At 37.8% G+C, this 23,600-nt stretch overlaps 2 protein-coding genes across 3 annotated transcripts in view; one reads left to right on the top strand and one right to left on the bottom strand.

Annotated features, from left to right (window-relative positions):
- The window catches only part of LOC137447269 (neural-cadherin-like), a 60,588-nt gene extending 55,172 nt beyond the window's left edge, over positions 1-5,416 (top strand). The window contains exons 32-33 of the mRNA XM_068150643.1: positions 416-567; positions 3,535-5,416. Of these exons, the coding sequence (XP_068006744.1) occupies positions 416-567; positions 3,535-3,948 (566 nt within the window). The 3' untranslated portion in view covers positions 3,949-5,416. The remainder of the gene's footprint in view (positions 1-415; positions 568-3,534) is intronic.
- A 2,274-nt stretch (positions 5,417-7,690) lies between these two features.
- DPY19L3 (dpy-19 like C-mannosyltransferase 3) overlaps positions 7,691-23,600 on the bottom strand; it is a 34,299-nt gene continuing 18,389 nt past the window's right edge. Inside the window, exons 15-19 of one of the 2 annotated variants that reach the window (XM_068150641.1) lie at positions 23,086-23,142; positions 18,620-18,702; positions 12,391-12,523; positions 11,700-11,858; positions 7,691-11,125 (exon numbers count right to left, since the gene is read on the bottom strand). In XM_068150641.1, coding sequence (XP_068006742.1) covers positions 10,964-11,125; positions 11,700-11,858; positions 12,391-12,523; positions 18,620-18,702; positions 23,086-23,142 — 594 coding nt within the window. In that variant the 3' untranslated portion in view covers positions 7,691-10,963. Of the gene's footprint in view, positions 11,126-11,699; positions 11,859-12,390; positions 12,524-16,352; positions 16,448-18,619; positions 18,703-23,085; positions 23,143-23,600 lie in introns of those variants that run through there. The other variant, XR_010988839.1, reaches the window with a different exon arrangement.

Genomic DNA, 23,600 nt, shown 5'->3' with positions numbered 1-23,600 from the left:
TCTTGTGCTCCATTTCTGTGTAGCTGTGTCTCCTCCTGTCAACATGTTGATACTGAACTGCTACCCCTTTGTGTACATTTTCTCTTACACAGTTTAACACTTGGCAGTAAATGTTAGGTCTCTGAACACCACTTGGGTTGTTCAGTTCTTTCACAATGTCAAGGTTGTCCTTTAAAGGGAATTTAAAATGCTCTTTAAAGGCAGTTTCTCTGTCTTTGATGTTCATTTGTAACTATGTTCAAGAATGCAAAAATCCAATGTTTGCTGGGAAACACAAAACTACAGCCCTGCTGGCAGTGGCTGCAAAGCAGTGCTGCAGCACTTGGACAGAAAAGCCATCCTGCAGCACTGCTGTACACAAGGGTTTTATTTGTATCTGAATGATGCTCTGTTTTGCTCCTGTGTGTTTGCACAGCTCTCTTCAGTGCTGTATTCTTATGGGCTCGCTGGAAGACTCACAAACGCCTGAATGGAGTTTACCAGGTGTCTGCACATCATGAGGATTTGGAGGACATCAGAGAAAATATCCTCAACTACAATGAAGAAGGTGGTGGGGAACAAGACGAAGTAAGGATCGTTGTGTTACATTACAGTTGAGGGGACTAGTGGCTCACCATGCTAATGAAAATGTGCTTTATGGTTTTCCTTTATAACGGAGGACCTTAACCTTTATTTTGCTGATTCATTACTGCTATTTGTAGAGGAATTATTTGCAAGGTTATGCACACAAGGGTGCATGTTTCTTCAGTAGAGATAAGTACCTATCCATTTTTAATTTGTCTTAAAGCAAGTGTTCCTATGTGCATATTTAAAAGTGCTTGTAGAGCGAGTTTAGCAGTAAAGAAATAACAGCTGATGGGTTTGGTTTCATGTCTTGGAAGCCACTGAGGTTTTCAGTGGTAATTACTGCTGCAGCACTGAGGGCTTGAAAGAGCCTGACATGAACTGTTCCTTGGGGACAGTCTCCTTCTGGAGACTGTAATAGCAGTTTTCAGACTTGACTTGTTAAGAAAGCAAACTTCTGCATTTGCTTCTCCTAAGCCCTATAGCACAGAGTGGTTGTGGGAGAACCTTCCTGCATTTTTCTGGAGTGAAATAAACTACTGAACATAATCTGTTTATACTTAGACCAGATTATACCAAGAGTAGGTAATACTAACATTTCGGCTACCTGTTTGAAGGATTTCTACTTGTCAGCTTAAGCCAGGACTTTGAAAGAAACCTGCAGATGTTATAGATGAGCAATTTAAATAGCAAATGTCTGTGGGTCAGCAAATGATCTATGTTTAAAAAAGGTAAGGATCTTCACTGCCACCTTTGAAACTGTTCATTTCATAGACTTGACAGTGGTGTGACACTACAGAGGTAATAGTAGGGAGGCCACTAATGTGATGGGTCAAAAAAAGGCTGCAATTAAAACCAAGTATTAAATATGATCTGTCCTCAAAATTCAAATATCTCCTTTAAAAAGCCAACTGAGAAAATATTCTTACTTATAGAGCATCCCTTCTTAATGAATTAGTGTGAACATCATAACTACAGGGACATATCCATGCAGTAACATAGACAGCTCTATGCATAAATCCTGCTGCTGTTAATCAGATTAACTTCCTCTGCAATACTTTGGGATTTTACACCCAGAATGTCTGTATGACATGTTTGATTACCTTCAGAGAGTTCTTAAAATGCACTCCTTATTTTAAGCAGTGGAATCAAATTAGTGACTTGATCCTCAGGGCTATTGGTCTGTCTTGAGGAAATGCTGCCTGGAGTGAAGCCTCTACGTGTTCTGTATACTGCTCCTAAAGTGTTCAAATTTTACAGTTGCTGGGGTTGCAACTAAAAATCTTCAACTATCCTTTTTAATAGCCAATTGCTTGTCTGTATTTAAAAACCTCAGCATACCCAGAATTACAATTACTTGTATTTTCATGTTACCTTAACAAAGGGATCTTGAGGGTGCTGGGACAACAGAGTTTTGTCTTTGTAACGTTAACACAGGGTAGGACTATGGGGATAAGAAGGTGTCTTACCAAGGAGTTTCTTCACCTGAAATAAACTGTCCTTGGAGGAATTATGGGTGCATTTCTGTAGTAACTTAGTGCACTGTTGAGTATATGCTTAACACATCAAAACATCAGGTGTTGTTAAAAGCCAGCTTTGAAGGTAGAGGCAAGGATCAGCTGGGGTTTGTAGCTGCTGACTGGGAATGGTCTATAATCAGAAGAGATGTGTTATTGTAATGGACAACTAATAGCAGTGAAAGGTATCACCCAGTTCAGCAGAGATGACCCTTAAATCTGTATTTGGACAAACTCCCATTCAAATTTCATGTGACAGAAAGTTGTCATGTCTTATCACCCTTACTGGTAGCCATGCTAATGGAACATGCTCATCCTGGGATCATACTGCAGCTTGCACTTATTTAGAATGTCTAAGAAAGACATCTGCACTGTGGGTCTCACATTGTTCATCACTAACAGTATTTAGACTCCAGATGAATTGAAATAAGCAGCTGTTTGGTGTTACAGTCCTGTCACAAACTTCTCTTGCCACCTGCATGGCTTCTTTGTCCCTGATTGAAATTCAGCAAAACTTACCAAGAGCACCTAGGTTAATCTCTTAGAGAATGGATATGTGAGAGAATCAATGTAATCTTCTGGAAAGTGATGCTTTGAGAGCTCCGTTGTTGGTGGCTGCTATTCAGGTGAATAGCATGAACGATACAAATAATTACTTGTTTGCCCTAATGAATTCTGTCTCACAGCATGTCAGCAGCCTTCTCTGGCCTGTAAGGAAGTCCAGAGACACAACCTCTGGCTTGTGGGAAGGTGAAGGATGCTGTAGAACAACACTTTCCTTTCCTTCAGCTGGCAAACGTTGATCAGTTAATGCAGTTGACATATACCATGTTGGTAGCTTTACTGACAGAAGTTGTACTTCAGGTCCTGTAGCATGGACACCATTAAGTGCTTTGCATGAGGTGGTGAATAGTTTTATTGAAATGTATTTATTTTGGTAATAGGTAATTATTTGGCTTGTACACTAATGCTCCTTCCAGTTAACACAACTAACCATTATTCCACAGATTGATACAACTTCAGCAGAAATCACAGTCAATGTCTGAACTACTAACGCAGAAAGATTTCCTTTAACATGTTGTTTGTGAATATCTTTTCTCACCTTTGTTGCCAGACACTGTATCAGTGTTTAATGATGAGAAAATATTCAGATCTTAATTTCAGAACTAAATTTGGGGCTTTTGCTGTCATTTAAATTAGCTTCTACTAAGAAAGTGTACTTGATTTTGAACCCAGATGTAGTAGCGCAGGCTGCACAGCTGTTCCTCATACATTCTCTTCTGCTTAGTGGGTTTGGCATTGTAGGAGGCAGAGTTGGCTGAACAAGCCAGTCCTTTGCATGTTCGCACACAACAAACTGCCTTGGGATTGTTCCTTCTTTATTTCCACTAAAATGGTAAATTTAGGGGGCTGCAGGGAGTATTAACTGCCTGTGAATGGTTTCTCACCCCAGGATGCATACAACATTGCAGAACTGCAGGTGTCTATTCAAACCAGCCCAGCCTATTCCCTCCACATGAAGAAAGAAAAAACAACAAAACTGAAGAGATTCATTAGGGACACATCCCCAGGCATGCTGGAGCAGACCAAAACATCAGTGACTACAGAGGCCTCTTGTAGTAGCACAGACTTTGGTCAGTACTTGTCGGATGTTGTCAGAGATGCTGACCATCATCCCCAAGCTGTCCCTCAAGACTCACTGCAGGTGTTCTGCACCGAAGGAGAAGGCTCAGTTGCTAGCAGTCTGAGTACCCTGAGCTCCTCTGGAGTGAATGAAGGTATAGTGTATGATGACATCAGAGAGTGGGGACCAAAGTTTGAGAAACTAAGTGAATTGTACTCGCATATAAATGCAGAGAACCTGTAGATGACAATGTATGCTATTTAAATTAAAATGTTGGAAGCAGGGGTGAAGGACAGTTTTTCATGCTCCTGCTATCTACTACCCCCACCCCCTTTTCTTTCCTGTTATGATAGGCAGTCATATTCCCACTCATGGGCCACACCGCTAATCTTGGGGCATTCTGGACATTTATGTTTGGGAATATCAATTTACTGGGAGGCATAAAAGAAGAACTTGAGGTACTTAGCCATTCACAGTGTTTAAGAAATAAACAGGGTGGGTTTTTTTTTGTTTTGGGTAACTAATAGACTGTTTGAGAGATCCTATGCACATCATCTAAGATGGTGCTCAAAGCATGAAGCATGCGTGGTGTGTATGTGTTTTATTTCCAGTAGGAGCTTTAGCAGTTAGTGGAAGAAACATTTTAGTAGAGAACCATGATCAGCTGTGGAAGGAGAAACATGGGGGAAAGTAGCAGCAAGTTGCAGAGGGAGGAATATTATGCTTTAAATTATTAATCCCCTTTTCAAACCTTTTAATGTCCAGCTATGTTCTGAAATTCTTTGCCTAAAGGTGACTATATTTGGAAAGAGGAGATCCCATAAAATTAATGTCGATTCTTTTTTACTTTTTAAACAGACACCTTTTGTATATATATATAAATGGAGCAAAGTGCAGCAGGAACACAATCTTATTTTGTGCTGTTCATATATTATGTAAATTATATATAATCTTACCAGCTGACAATATGAATATAATATATAGGTCTAAGATACATAGATCTGAGAACTTGTTTCATTAAAAGAAAACAAACCGATCTGTTGTAAGAGACATTATAACTGCTTTGCTTACAGGTGCATCAGTGGCTTGTTTTGACATGTCTGGCTTTTACTTAAATATATATATATAAAAAACACATAAATAGGTCAGTGCAATCTGCTGGCAAGATGAATTTGCACATTTTCCAAACGAAATGTTCATGCAGTATCTTGTTCTTGTGTGCTTTTGGGACACACTTTGGAAACTCCGCAGCACACATTCGGCCAATGGCTACATGCTGCAGATGTAGCATTTTCACCTGGGAGAGCTAAATGCCATTTTTACCCATGCCTTACAATTTTGAGTCACAGGTGGAACAGAGTCTTTGATTCTGTAATCTGACTGCTATGTTACCTGTGAGGAAATGCAGACTAAAATGCCTTGCAGTGTTCACAAGTCAGGTATGTCAGCTTCTGTACTTCATGATCACAACAGTAATGAGCAGGATATGGAAAATGAAGTCAATGTATTATACAAAGCCAATCCATTTGTTCCCAACTAGCAGTAATTTTGTCTGCATGCCTTGTGTTCTTTCCACAGCTATGGATATGCTCCCATTTTGTCTGATTTTATTTTAATTTGCTTGTATGTAAGCTCCTTGGGGTAAGGACTACCTTTATTTGCTTGTACAGTGTCATGTGTATCTAAGGCACCATACTAGTAATAAACAAACTTTCTGTATATGATGTCTCTTCCTTGCATATATTTAAGGTTGGACTCTGCAGAATTATTTCCCATTTTTGATCAGATACTTCCACAGCCATGAGTCATGCAAGCTGTTCTGTCTGAAAAGTCAAAGGAAGCAGCAGTTAGTTCTCACTGAGGTGTGGACTCAAGCTCACCATTTTGGAGTTTTCAGGGGGCTGCAGCTGGCTGGGGCCACAGACCAGGGTGTTTCTTTTTGCATATTGCATGGTTGTGGTTTTTTCAACAGGCAGACAATCTAAGAAAGAACAACTCCTTAATTTTACATTCAGTAGAATTACTCAAGTTTTGTTACCCCCAGGTTAACAATTCCCATGTGTATAGCAAGTTGAGGTTTGCAACAAAATCCTAGTAGCAGAGGAGCTGGTGGTGATTTGCTCTAAATGTGTCACAGTTCAAATTATGTGTGGGAAAAAAATTGTAACTCTATCACCTTCCCTGGAATGTGCCCAAGTAACCTGACTACAAAGTATGCTGAGACATGGAGGCCTTGGTTCCATTTGCTGAAGCACTTAGGCCATTAATTAAGTACTTGTCACTGACAGCAAAAATAATGCCAAACACAGTTCTGTAACCTGATGACTGGGAGCACAGAGGCAGATGGGTTGTGCAGTCAAGGCTGCAGATTTGCTGAGGTCGGTATGTCTCCTCTCAACAGTTCCAAACAGGAAACTTGGAACCCAGCCTGGAGCTGGTGCTGTACCACTGCTTCTTCCCCTATTACAGCTATGTCACTAATTTTTAAGGAAACATAAATAAAGTAACAACCACAACCTCATGCTGCTCCTGCAACTGCACTTAGCTATACCTCTTACAGTACATAAAGCATAAAACAGAAGGTCAGAAAACATTTTCAAAACTGCTAGAGGACCTTGTGTAAACACAATCTCAGTAACAGGACACACTCATCTGCTGCTGTCATGCTCTATTAAAAAACTACTTTTCCTCATTCTAAGATTTACTAATTAGTCCACTTCATTTACCTGTTTTAATTTGCATGCTGCTCTTCTAATTACTGTGCAATTGCTGAACTCCTACCTTCACTTGTTCTGCACTTACACATACAAATACTTCAGTACTTCTGCAAAAAAAGCTTATCACAGCGTAGCAGTGGCATCACTCCAGACCAGGAACAGCTGGCTTGACAACAGACAGCTTTGCAATGTGTGAGGGCAGTGAAAAAAAAGAGAGAATAAAAACCCCACTGGGTCCCTAGGTAGTAGGATTTTCAATAATCCGGTTCTTTTAGTAATCTTCTTCCACGTTCTTTACTCACTTTAAACATGTGGTAAGAACATTTTATTTAGCATAAAATATTTGTAAAGGTCTAAAATTTAAGTAATCATGTGGATATTAGTATTTAATCTGTCTGCCTGTCAGCCACATTAATCTTGGTGGTTTTCCCTTTTTAAAGTAACATTCCAAGTATATAACATGTAGCCAAGCCACATGAAAGCTGATTGTCTTTAGGTCTGACCTACTGGCTAGTACTAGCAGGTTCAGAATGGAAACCATGGCTGCAAAAGGAGCAGGGTTAGGTGAACAGAAGAAACTTGATAATTTTCTTAAAGAAATGCTAAAACCCATGGCCAGTTCTTGGGGATTTAATTAACCAGCTTGCAACACATGACAAAACTCCCCCAAACCTCCCTTTGAGAGCAGTACCACAAGTGAAGTTGTGACTGCACTCTGGCATCCCAAATGAGAAACACACATGCCAGGCAGTTGTAGGTACAGCCCTGCACATCCTGCTTCTCCCTGCCACTCCAGCACCAAGACTTCTAAAAGCTTACCTATGTCAGGACATCCTAGTTCAAATAAAGGACTTGATAATGGAATTCTCTCCTAAAGAATGTGTGCTTCTTTTCATTGACAATACTAAAGTTTGAGCTGTAACGCAGACATGAGCAGATCCCTATTGATCAAAGGAAATGGTACTTACATGGAGTAACTGCCTCAAGTCTAGTGACCTTGCTGAAGTTAAGGTGTGCTGGACAATGACTGGTAAAAGTCATGACCAACACACCTTTATCTTGTAGCAGGGCAGTCCAGCAAGCTGTTAAAACACAAAGATGACTGAAAGAGTCATTGCTATATGCCACGGAAAAGCTTGAGGAAAGTAAAAAATTTCTGCTGAAAAATAACTTTGCTTTCTTCCTTATGGACTGAAATGGAACTGAATTCCCAAATGCTCCATTCTTAGCCCATTCCAACATAAAAGCAACCAAAAAGTGTTTTTCAAATGACACAGTTTATTTAGTATACAATAGTCATTACATCTCTTTACAACAATGTATTATAAAATAACTATGTTAGATCTCACTGGTAGAATATGGAAACAAGTAATGAAAATATGGATCTCAAAGGCTTTTCTCCCCTATAAACATTCTGGTTGCCTGATAACATCTTGTATCTGCAATCTAAGAAAACTGTAATTCATACCACAATTCCATCAGTAATGCACATATTAAAAGTCCTTGCAGACAACAGGCATCATACACAAGAAGTCATGATGGTGCCATTCCCATTGCTAATTCTTTGTAAGACCAGAAAACACATTGCCACCAGGGCTGTTCCTGGAGCTGGATCATACTTAATACAATGAAACAGTGATGCCACAGCAATCACCTGGAAGTAAGGTGCTTTGGGATGATGTAGCTCAGTAACAGGTACAGTTATGTAATTTTATTCCCCCTCCCCCTTCTTAATGTGAATAAGACAACAACAACACAGGAAGTAGAGAAAATAATTATCAGACAACTAAAACACCACCTACCTCCTAGAAGTCTTAGACTCTTACACATCTATGAACAGGGAAGGCAGGTATTCTCCCAAGCAGTCCCACAGCCCCACACCTCAGCCAGCACTGACTACTCACCACTGCTCCAGCCTTTCCCAGCATGCTTTGCTTTGGCAGGCAAGCCTTTAAATGAGAGACACAGAAGCAGCTGCTTCCTCTCTCCAAATGCTGTGTGCTGCTTTCCTCTGAGCAGGTAAGTGGCTTTGTTCCTTGGCATGTCTTATCTTACTGTTTTAGGGAGACTGGTCTTTGGGATGCTGCCCTACATAGTCATGAAACAGGCCCTGTCCTTTAGCATTACATCTTTCTGATACAGGAACTGCTGCTGAAAAGTGTCACAAGCTGGCTAGGCTTTGAAGACTGTGAATGGCAGGAGTTGAGCAAGCTCCAAAATACTTTGTATCTAATACTTACAATGTCTGGTGTGCTTCTGTGGGAGATGTTTGTGTTGCACAAAGAAACTAGGTTAGTGTGGTAGTTCTTACAAAAAGTTTGCATTTCTCCTTTGGCAAGGTTAGAGATGGTGCTTTTAAAAAAGTCTATTTAAAATATGCTGTTACAGTGAGGGCTTCTTAGTCTCAACTGTTACCTACAAGTAAATTCTCAAAACGAGATCCCAAGCCCCCAGGCACTTGGGATCTCTCATGTAAGTCACAGGACAGTCACTGCACCTTCAAATAAAGATACAACCACTTTTTAAAACAGGACAATACAGCTGAGACATACTTCACCTTACGTGTGCTTGTTTTCAATTACTGTAAGGCACTCATTGAGGAATTCACTGACCCATGCTTTCAGCAAGAACAGGCATGCATCATTACAGGCCTAATTAAAGTTTTAATACTGATTAAAATGTTTGATTACTGTATTATGTTAAACTGCAGTGGTCTCCAACCTCATTAAAGGATACAGGCTAGAAATTACTCAGGAGTTTCAGTTGCTCAGTTTAACAACCTAGCTACTGTCAATGTTTGATTTAAATATTCTGATTAAAGCACGCTTTCCTTCTGTGTTAGCATGAAAATGCAGAAAGAAGTTGAACATTGTTTGAGGAGTATTTACTGAACATAGAATTGAGCATATGACATAACCATCTACATCTCTTCAGTAATTTACCTTAGCCCAACCAAAAAGGGAAAACATTTAAATCATTTGGAAATGGAACAGAGCTCAGTTGTGAAAGCTAATCTCATTACACATCCTGATTCAATTAAACACAGAGTTTGCCATCGGTAGCACTTTTAAGTTTTCTATCATTAGAAATTAATTGCAGTGGTAATTATTATAACTGAGTTATTTGCACAGGCCACAAACACTCTTATAGGTGTTCAAATGTTAATTCAACATTGGCCTAGAGGCACTTGATTATTACAATTCTGTTTTTCTAAGAAACAAATGATCCTAGTGGATGTCTAATTAAAGTTGGATAGTACTGTTAAGACTTTTGGTCAGATTTAATCTCTAATTTCAATACAAACTCAAAGCAGTGTTAAAACACAGCAAAAGCTGTGTGTTAGCTACATAGCATTTAGAAAGTCAACGCGATTCACAAAGTTCTAGGCCGTAAAAAGACAAAGGGTACAAACAAATGACAAAAGTCTCAGGATTGTGGACTGTTCACTTCATCCTCAAAGAGAACTGAAAATAACTCTAGTCCATTGTTTAGGATAAAGAGCAAGGACACAATGACTTTGTGCTAAAATATATAGCTTTGTGTCTAAAATAAGTTAAAGCAAAGCTCCAATACTTGAACATACTTAAAATACCTACATTTCTTTCTGATTTTAGAGATGAGGTTTTTAGTTCATAAGGTTGGCAGTGCTCAATTTTGGCAGCCTACTGGGGAGGAAATGATCCCCTGTAGTTCAGAAAGCAAACACAGAAGTTAGTTTTCTGAGAATCCAAGCTGAGAAATTTGTGGAGTTTTTTTTTTGTTTGTTCTGGGATTTTACAAGGACACAAACATGCAATGTGTATCAAGCATGCTCCACCCCTAACTCTCATTAGAAACACATAACACTCCATCATTAAATGCTTAATGTTACAAACAGTATGTTTCTGTATCACTAAAAATGCTGGACAACGACTGTTTTACTATTCAAAGGTGTGCTGACTCTGCACTCACTGATTCTGCAGTCACACTCACAAGCTTGGAAACTCACATCCGCATACACTCCCAAAGAATTCAAAAAAGAGGCACTGAAAGAGCAGTCAAAGAGGATAAGACTATAAGACAAAAGTCAAAATTTGTGACTATTTTCAGGATTCACAAAGGTAATGCATACTCCTACAGGAGCAGCATGGCCTGCTTTCACTGAATTTCTACCATTTTATGCTAAAAATCCAAACTGCCAAGCAGAACTTCACAGGCCACCTGTTCTGCAGCGGTCATGCAGGCTGCGCATTTTGCATGTCTTCCAACCAGTTCAAACTGGAAAACAATTGTACCCTAGGTATACAGAAGGTCAGATCTTCTAACCAAAATGGTCCCTGCTAGCACTTATTTATGAATCTATGAAAATGTTGGCAACATCAAGAATGTTGTAAGAACTAAACTGTCTAAAAAAAGAAGAAATAAAACCAGTCAAAGTAATTAAGCAAGGAACTGTCTATGTAAAATGTCGTACAAATGCCACATGTTTGTAAAATTCTTCTGCATTTTCTACTGTGAATCCTGGCACTAAAATGCTGAACTTGAAGCCATGGTTGAAAATGTTATTTATGCTTAGCAAGTTTGTAAACATGGAATGTTTTGTTTTGAAACACTCTAGTGAAGTGTGTGGTGTAAGAAGGCAGATTTCTTTTAATTTCCTCACAGAAGCGAGGATACAGGGAAGGTTTCAGATCAGGTTCATTCTCTCCCAAACCATCCATGATCTGTAATGAAATTGAACAGATTTGTGAGATATCTTTAGTCAATTCACAGTTATAGGCAATAACAAGAAGCTAAAAACAACCTCAGGCTGGTGAGATTTGTGACTTCTTGAAAGGGGGAGAAAAATAATCTTACAGCAGTTAAGATTTATAGCATCATTTCTATTATGGTTAAAGATGATTTCTCAGAGGTACATATCTGCTTTGGGTTATGTGGTTTGCTGTGGTTCCATGTTAGCCCCAGAAACACTTGAGAACTCCCCTGACAAAACGGAGTGCTACAACAGTCCACTGGTCCTGCAGGAATTGAAGGCATGAGATGATTTTATACTGAGAGAGAGCATTCCTGGTGTACTGCTGACCTGAAGCTCACCAGGAAGTGATTGCTTATTTTGGCCAGGCTGAATTCCTATTTTTTTTTTCTCCAAATCCTCAAATACCATTAAAAGCAAGCAATGTTCAACCAGGTGATTGTGAGATTCATTACATTTTTACTTCTCACACTTGTATCAAAGTTGACAGAGCCCAGGCTACTTTAAATCATGATTCCAGTAAGAATCCTGTCTGTAATACTTACATGGCCGTTAGCTACATCTAGTAAGTCACGCAGCCGACAGCCTCTACTGTGCCTTCTTTCATAGCAAATGCTGTCTTCTAGGATCACATAATCTGTGCCAAAGGATCGAAGTATTCTGTAAACATCATCAGGAGATCGCTTGGCATAGATCTGATAAATCTATAGAAGAAGAAAACTGAGCTGTCAAACAGACTAACACTATTTCTTTGTTTACTTTCTCATGATTCCTTTATCTTGAACCAGAGAACATCTAAATTATCAAAATAGGTAGTGTAAAACAATCTCCCTCTCCCCAGCTTTGTGTGGAGCTTCTTGGAGTGGTATCTATATAAAATGTTATGTGCTACTCTGGGACCTGAAAGGCCTAACAAGCAAATGAAGAGATGCTCCATATGAAGTTTAACAGCCAAACTGGGCAGAAGTTCTATCAATACCAACAGCACCCAAACCAGTTCACTCAGAACTAGCTTGAGTTATCCATTCATATACCAGCTGTCAGAAATGAGTTACCACATGCCCGAAGTACTACAAGTCTCACAGAAGTCAAATTATGGAACTCTATCTTAAAGTGAGTTAGTTCAGTTAGTAAAGCACCTGATGGCATTTGCAGTGTGCTATTAGTAACTGCATGTGTTTCCTGGAATGGAGCCATTGTTATGTATAACAATTAGTTTAATCAGAATACTCTTACCTGTTTTGTTCTCTCTCTTAGATTCTTATCCTCATAATGGGGATGATTAGTTAAGGTCCGTCCAGTGCAGAGTTTGACTCCTGCTAATAGCTGCATGCTCCCAGCAAACACTGCTGTGTTTGGAGTGTTTGACCTAGAGAAATGTTGATAAGTCTGAGGAAGTCTCTGTAGAGGCATTTTTGCATTGCTTGTTACAGGTCAGAAGGGAAAAAAAGACTATAAAAATATTTTTCTGCCTCTCCTCTGTTCAGTGAGCAAACTGTTCAAGCAACTGTGTTTTCTTCAAATATGAAGCAGACAAATCTGATAATACTGTAACTGCAAAGAAAACAAATGTACTATGCACTCTCAGGAAATTTAGGGGTAGCACGATCCTTAAAATTTCAAACTACTTCCATTATTTCATCCAATGCTTGGGTTCATATAAATCCTGAATATTTGTAAATTCCTACATCCATTGGGTTATCTTTTAATATTTCAAGGAACTCAGCGTGACTTAGATTTGTGTCTGATATGTAAGGTATTCTACTGAAAATGGATTATTTAGTCTGTATGCTAAAACTTCTTGTTCCTGTCCATTCTCCATTCACTTGGCATGAAAACTCTGTTATGCATGACATTCTTCTCCCAGTGTTGTCAGAACAGGAGAAGTAATTATGAAACAAAGTCACTCCATTTGCAAAAAGTGGGGCGGCGTAGGTGCAGGACATGCCAGACAGAAATGCTGTCAGTTACTGGTACTGAAATTCAAAGCCAGCATCTAGAATTGTTACCTAAATAACAGCTTTTGGTATCTCAGGATTGTTTAAATACCTTTGAGAGAAAAAAAGGTATTTTTTGCTCACCTTCCCCTCAAGAAATTTACAATGTAAAATGTATGTAAATACACAACAGAAGGGTGTGGGAAAAGGTGAAGTGAAAATGCCAGGCAATAAATAGTGCTATGATTAGGCTAATTAAAAATAGAGTAAACTAACAGAGAGAAGCATGCATGAAATCAGGTAAAGTTAAATGATAAACGATGTGAATAGTTGCCTAATATTCACATACATGTACATATGCCATCTATAGTAGTGAAGTAACTTAGGGGTGCACTTTAGGGAGCTTTTGAAACTGCAGCTATATATTCAGTCTTTGTTAAGCTCCACAATCAGCTTGAAAATGCTGAGACAAGTATTAAATTTTACTATCGCCTTCCAAGAGACTATCCTTAGCAGATGAATTAATAACCACAAACTCTTCCTAAAAATCCTTGCACTGGTACCTTAATCTCATATAGGCAGGACAGAGATAGTATTTTTAACAGGCTAGTTTAACTTTACTGATACCCCACAGGAAAGCACAATTTTTAGGACTAAGCTGAAAAGAACATGTACTTAGATTCACAGAGGGACTTGGTAGAAATTAAGATACCTAAATGAAAAGGATGATTCTCAAAGCATTTTCAACATATTTCTGTGTTTATGCTCAGGCTAGGAAACTTCTAGTGTGAAAAGTCTCTTCTTTTTGCTCAAGATGAGTTCAAATTCTATAATGCTCTGCAGTGCTTATCTCCTGACTTGGCCTTGCCACAGCAATCCTGCACCTCTGATTCCTGAAGAGCTCAATATGATGGTAATTTTCAGACTCAAGCTTTCCTTAAATAAACCTCCACAACAAGTACCAAAGGCAAACCCACAAAGAAAAGAAAAGATACCAAGGAACAGCCTGCAGCCTCTTTTCTTATGTAACAAAGTTAGAAGAAATGGTGACAGTGCCCTTTTTCCATAACTTACTGGTAAAAATCCTCATCAGAAATGTAGAAGGTGAAGGGTTCAATTCCTGCCCTTTCCACAAGGGGTGAAATACTGGTGAGCCCGTTCCTTATTAATCAGGTATTTACCAGCATTTCTTCCTCCTCCTGTACCTTAAAAGCAATCTGGGCCTGGATGGAGCTGAAAATCTGGTAATCCAGGTAATGGCAGATGTTTCCCCAAGACTCGGATTTACATGTTTGAAGTGCTAGAAAACTATAAGCTTTCAGATCTATCACCGTCTATGTTTTACTGGGGCCAGCTCAGACAATTCCCAGACCAACAAATTCTACCAGAGCTACTGGAGGCACCTTCTCCTCATGCTTCACTGGGTCAAGCACACAAACCTGGCACTGGATTTCACTGCTGCAGACAGACACTTAGAAACTGGGAGGTGACACTGAGCAAGAGAACTTCAGCTGCTGTTTCTGACCATTTATCTTCTGAAGAAGCCACTGGCAGGAGACTGGACAGTGACCATTTGAGTCTTCAGGTCCAGACTGATTTTTACATGTCATGCAGGTGTCTCTCTCTAACGCTTCTGAGTCAGACACTAACTGCTGTGTTCTGTAGCCAAAGTAGCTGATGTGCTTCAACCCACTGAATGACACTTCTCTATTATAGAAAAACGAAGCAATTTTTACAAATGTCTGAGCAAATGATGTATAAAATGAAAGGATAATTTGTTTTTCTAGCTTTCTGCTAAGCTCCATACCACTCTGCCCAACCTGCAAACAATTTGTTCTGTACAAAATGTCACTACATAATGATAAGGACTTACAGGTCAAACTGATTTACATTATGTAATTTAAATTTCATTCCAAGAAGACCTGATGGCATTTTGAACAAATAATCTCATTTATTTTTGAAGCTCTATGCCTTCAACAAGTTAATTACAGCTGAACTAATGGGTAAACTAAGCACTATAATACATTGCATGAAGCTTTTCTTTACCTACATTTAAGAAGTTAGAGAATTACATAAACACTAAAGAATAGTTCATTAAAAATAGAAGGGTTTTACAGGAACTACTTTCACAGGCTCTAAAAGTGGTAACAATTCTTTCTCTTAAGCTGCTAAACACTTACTGTGAGTTGTTTTTAAGGGTGTTTTACAGAAATGGCCAACATTGCAATTATAGGTTACATCATTAGAAATAAAATTGGTATTTCTACCTAAAGTCCTCCAGAGTTGAACATTGTAGTTCACTTTCAAAACTGTAACACCTAACAAATCTCACATTATTCCTTTACTGGTACCTGGTGTGGTACAAACCTACAAAGCAAGGGGGGGTTGAGAAAAGGAGATTCTGAAAAGGGGTTCTCAAACGTGCCATGTTAACAGTTCTTTTTTTCCCCCCCTTCAAGTATTTTTATTTGCAGAATGCCATATGAAAATGCTACAGGTTTAGCTGCAAATGATGGGCAGTAAAGCACATTCGGTCAAAGTGTCATGGTTCTTTTTTTTCCCTCTGGTTTGGAAAGACTGAAAATTGCAAAAATGGAAAATGAGAGCCAGAAAGAGCGAGCAACAAGATGCATTTTCTTTTTCTAGTCCCAGCCTCAATTTTATGCATGCACATTTTGTACACAGAAAGGAGTGCGCCTACACAGTTGGCATAAGCCTAATTCTCAGGCACTATCAAGTTCATGCCTGAATTCTTCTGATGAATCAGTCAGTGACAAAAGATAAGCCCAAGAATTTAAGAACAATAACTAAAAAGAAAAAAAGTAAAAGTGTAACATTGCCTTTAAAGTCTGGAATATGTGTTGATTTCAGTGTGATTACCCTTGAAAGGCAAGCATGCAAGTAAGAATGAGAGGTTAAAAGTTAAAATTTAGAGCTGTCTTGAAATTAAAATATAGCCATTCATATAAATTACTAAATGAGAGAACTAGCATTGAAATGTGGGTATTTCATTTTGGTAACCTTAGGAGCTCTCTGGAAATTTGTGGGGTTTCCACTAATATAAAAATTTGCCTGATTCAAATGCTGCTGATGTCCAACTAGGTTCTGCCAAATCTCAGTCTGAGATAACTGTTCCACTGTTGTCTGAGATTTCTAAGTTTCTGTGATTATTTTTTTTTGGGTAACTGCTTATGATATATTCCACACATCTAGAAAGGTTTCCCCTTTAAAGGCAGAAGACATTGCTTCTTAAACACTTACCAGAAGTAAACAGAGTAGGGAAGTTCACGCTATTGATTTGCTCATTCTACTGATATTCTTCCCCATCTCACAAATGAGCATGTTGTTCCTGTTGTCTTCGGGAGAAAGACCAAAACTAAGATTTTTAATGTACCTCCCATCTGGGAACACAGCTGTGAACTATCCCTGGGTTACTGGCAGGACTTCTTGACTTTTTTTTCTTTTAAAAAAAAAAAGCTAAGAAGATGACATTGTTTGTAGTTAAAAAGCAAGAGACTGGGATATGCAAGATCATTATGCAAAAAACTCTGCTCTGCAACAGATGCAGTCCAATACTATGCAGTACTTCACTGTAAGGACATAAAGCAGTATATCTTCCTGAGAACACTATGGTAGTTTTAGTATGGGGAAGAGTGAAAAATACATCTGCAATACTCAACAGTGGACAGACTAATAGCTGGCTATCATTCAGACTGTGTATTTGGGCAAGTTATTGTGCACTTAGGTCTAATCAGACTGAAGGGTTTTCTTGTAGGGGAGAGACTGCAAGACAGATGAGTTATTCCTAATTCACCGCTACACACGACACATTAGTTTCTCATACTGAGTTTTAATAATGAATGATTAGTTCCTGACACCAGCCTTGACAGATCATTAACTACAACAGAACTGTCAAGTGTTGGTAGAGTAAATTATTTTTTCTTAGACACCAAAGCTAAAGAAAATCTGTCCCACTTTGAGAAACTTACCATAAATTTTGTTGACTTGTATTTCAAACACAGATAATTAAATCTTCTTTACAGGAATAGTATTTCTATACACAATAAATTCTAAGTAGAAAATTTCCCCCTGTAATTGTCTGTCATGACTTAAAATGAAAAGAGGACAAGCACCACTTTAGCATTCTCAGCACTAGGAACATATGAAAAATTATTCTCATTGGATCCAGTCAAATCCAGTTCATGGCTAGGAATAACTTCACATGCATATTTTATGTATGAATCTATCTATAACTCTATATATTGTACACAGGAGATTTGAACTATCAGACATTTACCATCTTTTAATAAAACAGGAGTGCTAAATGGAACTGGTTAGTAAACATTAGTCACAAGGATGTGTCAATATGGCTTCAAAGATTCTAAATAATGGAAAAAACCCATGGCCTGCCTTCAAAATAAGTCAGTGAAGGCTTGTAATAAATGTTGTCTCTAAATTACTACTTCCAGTTTATGGATTAAAGAAATACAACACTGTTGAGTGTAAATATGTTGCTATGGGTAGAACAGGCTGGGCAACTGCTTTCACTGAAGTTCATTCCACATGAAAACACAACACAGAGCTCCAAGGAAATATTTCAAATAGATTAATGTTAAATGTAATACATTCAGGTTTACTTTCAGAATGGTTTCTTCCAGTTTCATTTTCTGGAGGACAGAAATATTTGTAAGAGGTAAAAATAAACAAAAGTGCCAAGAATATCTCTGTTCAGAACTTAACCTGAAAGTTCTAGTGGTTAGTGTACGTTAATAAAGAACATATCCCTTAAATTCACAGTCCTCCAAGGAACATCCTGTCCCCTTCTCTCAAGACCTTCTACATGCAGTATTCTAAACTGTTTTCACCTAAAAAAACCCTTTCCTATACTCTGTGAGAGAGCAGAAATGATGATGTGGGGTTTGAATGATTAGCTCATGACTTTGCACCTATGCTTAGCTATGATAAGATCATGTTCAATTACAGATATTTTGCTTACAGTTTAGAACACAGGGTCAAATTAATTTTTATAAGTACAAACAATTCAAGTTATTTTTAAGTTCAAGAAACACTGTAGACTACAGATTTTCCAATCCTACAACAAGCTTTTTTAAATTATAAAGCTGGAACCAGAAAGGAGACCAGGTTGGGGGAGAGGGGGGAGGTAAAATTATTTTACTTCAACGATCTATTAATGTAAAGAAGTTGTTATAATACAATGGTAGAAGTGTGATATCTCCAAGTTTACCTCATTCAGCTGAGAAAGCTGTATGTACTTATGGAGTCAAATAGGAGTCAACAGGTTCCCTGATGCACTTGCAACACAGCACCAGGACACTGAACCACAGCCAAGCAATCTGGGGGACAGCCCTTAATACGCTAACCTCTCAATAGCCCATTCATCCTTGACTATCTCCATGGGTCACCAGAGTTCACTGATGAGCTCTGACAAGTAAGGAGAACACTATAACTAAGAACATTAGATCTACACAAATAGCATTTAACTTAAATGGAGAAAAAAATCCTCTTACTTAATCCAGTTCATCAGCTCCACAGTGTCTGGGTCATAGAATTCTCTCAGCTCTGACAATTCATCCATTATTCCTGGCCAGAACTATAATGGAAACAAAATAAAACAAACTGAAGTCAAGTTCTGGATGTTGAAACACCTTTCTTCTTAGCTGGTAACTGATCTTGCCCAGCTCATGGATAAGTTGCAAGACATAAGCACATCCATCCTTCTTATAGGTGGATAGGTGGCTGTCATTGCAGAAAGAAAAGAGTTCCAGAGTTTGAGATCTGCAGGACCTTTCAGATGACCAGAAGGAACTGAATTTATCACTCTTAGTGATCCTGAAAAGAACAGCTTTTCTTGGATGCACATCTTGCTGGAGTGAAGTTTTCAGAACTCTGTTAGTTAAGATCAGTCAACATGCAAATCTTAAAATTAATGGGAACCCAAAAGTTACCAGGGTATAACTGCTGTGGAGGATAGGATGCATGTTAATGTTTAAACTGTTGAGAAAAAGAGCAAGATAAAGAGGCATCCTTAGACAGTTCAATATGTAACAGCCAAGATATTAAATAATGCCTATGATTACAGGAGAAGGAAAGGCCCCAGGAATTAACATTCAGTTTGGAAAGGCAACTTACAAAAAGATAAAATGGTAGGAAATCTCTATCCACATGCTGTGGATGCCATTAATGGCATTTCAGAAGTTTTAATTAAAAGAGATCCACTGAAGATAAAAAGAAAAGTGTGACTGAATGACAACATCCAATAGAGCACTGGGGTGAAACTGTTTCAAAACTTTCTGAAGAATACAAAAATCAAACCTGTAGGAGAGAAATAAGGATTGAAATTGATTCTGAAAAGCTTAACCCTCCTCTAAAAAAAGCTAATAGAACAAAGAGTTACTTAAGGATTTCTTGTTGTTTATGTTAGTGCATATTCAAGGGGAAAAGGGAGCAATTAAGAGAGAGAACACCAAGGCTGATTCCTTTGCACCAGTCTTTACTTCAGAGGGGTTATGGTGAAACCTTCTGCAAAACTACTTAGGTAAGGATTGCTGTCTTGCTTAAGTGAAATGTCACAGGGTAAAAGTGTAAGAAAACCTGCCTGATAATCCAAAACGCCAAATTTTCAGGTAATGCTACATCTAATTAGTGAAAAAAACCTGAGGAACTTCAGGAGTTCCAATCAGGATAAAAATGAAAAAGTAAGTAAAAACTAAAGGGTACTGTGACAAAGAATGGATAAAAAGAAGTGATCCCAATCAGGGATGTAACAAATCTTCGTAACAAGGAGTGGCATGTAAGAGAGGTTTCCAACTTGTAACATACTCGTTACAAGGGGATGTGTACTTTTGACTCTCTAGGATCCAAATATTCAGAAAAAGAAGCCTGTTGTCAAGTGGCTTAAATCAGCAACACAGGGAATTTGTTCTGGACTGGAAAAATCTAAAGCATTTGCAATTTCCAAAGGGCTTAATAAAACCACTTGCATATAAAAGGGTAATATGACATATTATTACTGACTTGCATCAAAACAAAAAAGAAACCCAAGAAAATAGAAAGGTGGCATACTCTGAACTGATAATAGGGAGTATTTCTCCTAAGGTATGTAATTATCCATTGAAAAATATCACTAAGACCTAAAAGCTACAAAAATAAATGAAACAAACTCTGTACATGATGTCATGTCCACAGAAATAAACACAATTATTAGATTTAGGTATGCAAGTTTTTTGCTCCCCAGCTCTAGCTCCTTGGTGGATCTAAGATCATTTTAAACTTTCATGAGTAAAATGAAATCTTTTGTGCCTGAAAACATTATCCCAATTCTCTATACTGTAGAAAGACTTTGGCTTTCTCTTTCACATTTGTTATCCCTCTTGCTTACGATCGTGATGTCATCCAGCATAATAGCTACTGTTGGCCTAGGAAAGAAAATTAAGTCTTCTCAGAGTAAAAAAAAAAACCCACATGACATTTTCTTTTGTAATTTTTTTCTACAGACTCTCAAGCTTACAAACTGTAGGTTTAAAGGATGAACACAGTGCATATAGGGAGCTCTTCAGTACAGCTGAAGACTGCTCAGATCGCTGGTATAAGCTGCACTATTTGCTGCAATAAATGTGTATGTTTGGAGCAAAGGGACCTGGCCATGACAAAGATAACAATGCAGTTTGAGAAATTATATGAAGAGATAGTTTACTAATTAAGATTTTTTGGCAAAACCAGGAGCTATAGACTTGCTGAAACTAGGGAACTGATTTTAAATGCCATCAATTTAGTTAGGAATGACAGACACATAGACACAAATTGATGGGTATTACTCTACTGAGAAGTTGAATGCAATGGACACAGATACAGCTGAAATCTACATAAAGCACATGAAGTGAAACATAAGCAATGTCTAGTGCTGCATTATATATGTGTTATGTTACCTGCAGCATAACTGAAGTACACAGAAATACTTCAGTGCCTGATCTAAAAGATGCTTGTGCTACACTAATGAAAAAAACCTGTGTAAATAGAATTATAGACATCTTACAGGTCTCAAACCATACTGTGTCTGAAACACAGCCAACATTGTAGCTACAACTGTTATCTCATAAAGTACTGTTCAAGTGATGTATTTTGGATTGTATTAACCACATGCCTCAAAAGAGGCTTTCATTAGCTTATTCAGGATTAGGTTAATAATCCCATAAAACTCCTATTTTGAGAAACAGCCATAAAGAATAGTTCTGACAAATGCAACCATAGCAGGCAATGAAATACAAAATTGCCCTACTACTAGATTAAGAAAACTATCCATGACGACCAGTTAACTTTGTAGTAAGTATGCAAACTGCTCATGCAATCTGAGCAGTCACAGTGCATGAACAGATGAATTCTTATCTGGAAGGGACAGAGATAAGCAAGACTGTTATTGAAATCTACTGGCATTGTCAGGTTGTTTCTGAAGGTTTTAGAGAGAGAATATATAAACACATTCTCCCAGAAGCAATGGATACTTTCTGGATCTCTCTCAGCAAGAATTTTTATTCTGATCACTGTCAGAAAACCAGGTGAGAAGACTTATCTGCCCATCAAGCAGGATCCTTTCCTGGAGCATCACTAACTCTCACAGATGTGCAGAAAAGACAGACACACAGATATATTCACTCCCCTGGTTGCTGAGCTGCAAGAACAGACTTAAGACAAAAAAAAAAATCCTGAGAGGTGATGTATTTCTTTATTCCTACTGAAAGGTTTGAAAAATTTTCCATGTCAGTAATAGTTATTTCCTATATTAAGAAGAAAGACAAAAAAGATGCTTTTCAGGCAGACTGAGCATAACTAATGACTGATCTAAAGCCTATGAAAATCGGTGACTTATGTTGACTTCAGAATTGAATCTGACAGGGTTTAGGAACTTCACATCTGCTCATGAAGAGTGGGAGGAAAATTATTCCCAGTTGATCTATTAGAATGTCATGCTCTTGGCATCACCCATGTCAAGAGAAATACCATTATTTCTATCCTTTTCAGAGATGATGAAAATGCTAAATGATTTCCCTAACCAGCATACCAATGAGAAAAAAATTCCTAGGAAGTCCTCTAGCAGAATAATAAGAAAATGTAAGTGGAATACATTAGTATAACTTTGATACCAACTCAGTCTTTTCTAACTTTTTGTTTCACTGTTTTAAAAGAGTGAACAGACTTCCAGAGTGAACTCCATCAGCACTTTTCCCACTTGTTAAGCTTCACTAATGCCTTGAGTTTCTCTGAAGGTAGTTAACAGAAATGTTCTCATCTCACACTAAGTATTGCATAAATAACTTCTTCATCAAAGTAGCATCTGATTGTTTGGTCTTTGTAAATGCAGATTAAAAGACAATGTTATACCCATTAAATTAATCTTCTAAATCCCACTGATGTGACAAACTAACAGACTAATAATCTCATACAAGTTATTATTTTAAGTATGTATATACATTTGAATGACTATATTAATTTGTTTCTGGGGCAGAACAAAGATAACATAAGTACCTGATGAGTTTAACAATTCTATACTATAGAACACATGAGATGAGGAACAGCAGAATAGAACATTAAGATAATTTTTGTGCCTACAATGACTAATTACTCGATTTAACTATCTGTATCTTATCTGCAATTTAGTCAAAACCAAACCAGGCAACTTACATTTCCATAAAATTATGCCCATAAAATTATGCATTTAAGTAACATCTGGTAACCTATTGTATGCAATCAGACAAACATTTGTATCCAGGAAAAGCTGCTTTGGAACAAATGAACCAGACTGATCCTTTACATAGAGTTTCATAAGCATAAAGGTACTCCTACTTCAGGTCATCTATCCCAAATTTTAAAATTCAGCTACAAACCTTGCATGTAATTATTTATAAAACAAAACCCCTCTATGAGAAAAGGAAAATGCAACTAAAAAAATGCCAAAACATCGAGAAGAAAAATGTCTTACCTTATATGAAATGTATAGCAACGTAACTATGGGTACAGAATACTTAATCACATGCATCTAAGAGAAATTGCAGAAAAAAAGCCATTAGTTATTCTGATACATTCATTTGGACAGACTTAATTTTTAATGTATTGATATCTGACATTTTTTTTATATGGTGGGATTTGCAGAGTTTGAATTAAGACATATTCTGATTGAGTTTTCAAGTAAACTCCTTAATATAGACATGTTGAAAATGACAGATTTATAAATCTATACATAAATCTATATTCTCCACAGAAGAAAACCCTACATGATTCAGTGTCATAGATTGTAAAGGTCACTGATGATGAATTCTTAATATGGTGACCAAGACTATTTTAGTAAAGTTGTGGTTATTTTTCATAGTCACATCTATAATGCCATCTAGTGTATTCAAATGGAATTGTTTAATGTATAAACCATTAGAAAATACATTTTATTTACTAAATTTACAGAATGTACTTCAGATATATCCATTTTAAGAGGACTAGAGT

The sequence above is a fragment of the Melanerpes formicivorus genome, unplaced genomic scaffold (assembly GCF_026170545.1).
Source record: "Melanerpes formicivorus ecotype bairdi unplaced genomic scaffold, bMelFor1.0.p_v2 SCAF_20, whole genome shotgun sequence".
Taxonomy (NCBI): Eukaryota; Metazoa; Chordata; class Aves; order Piciformes; family Picidae; genus Melanerpes; species Melanerpes formicivorus.
This window is presented reverse-complemented; position numbering and strand designations above follow the sequence as displayed.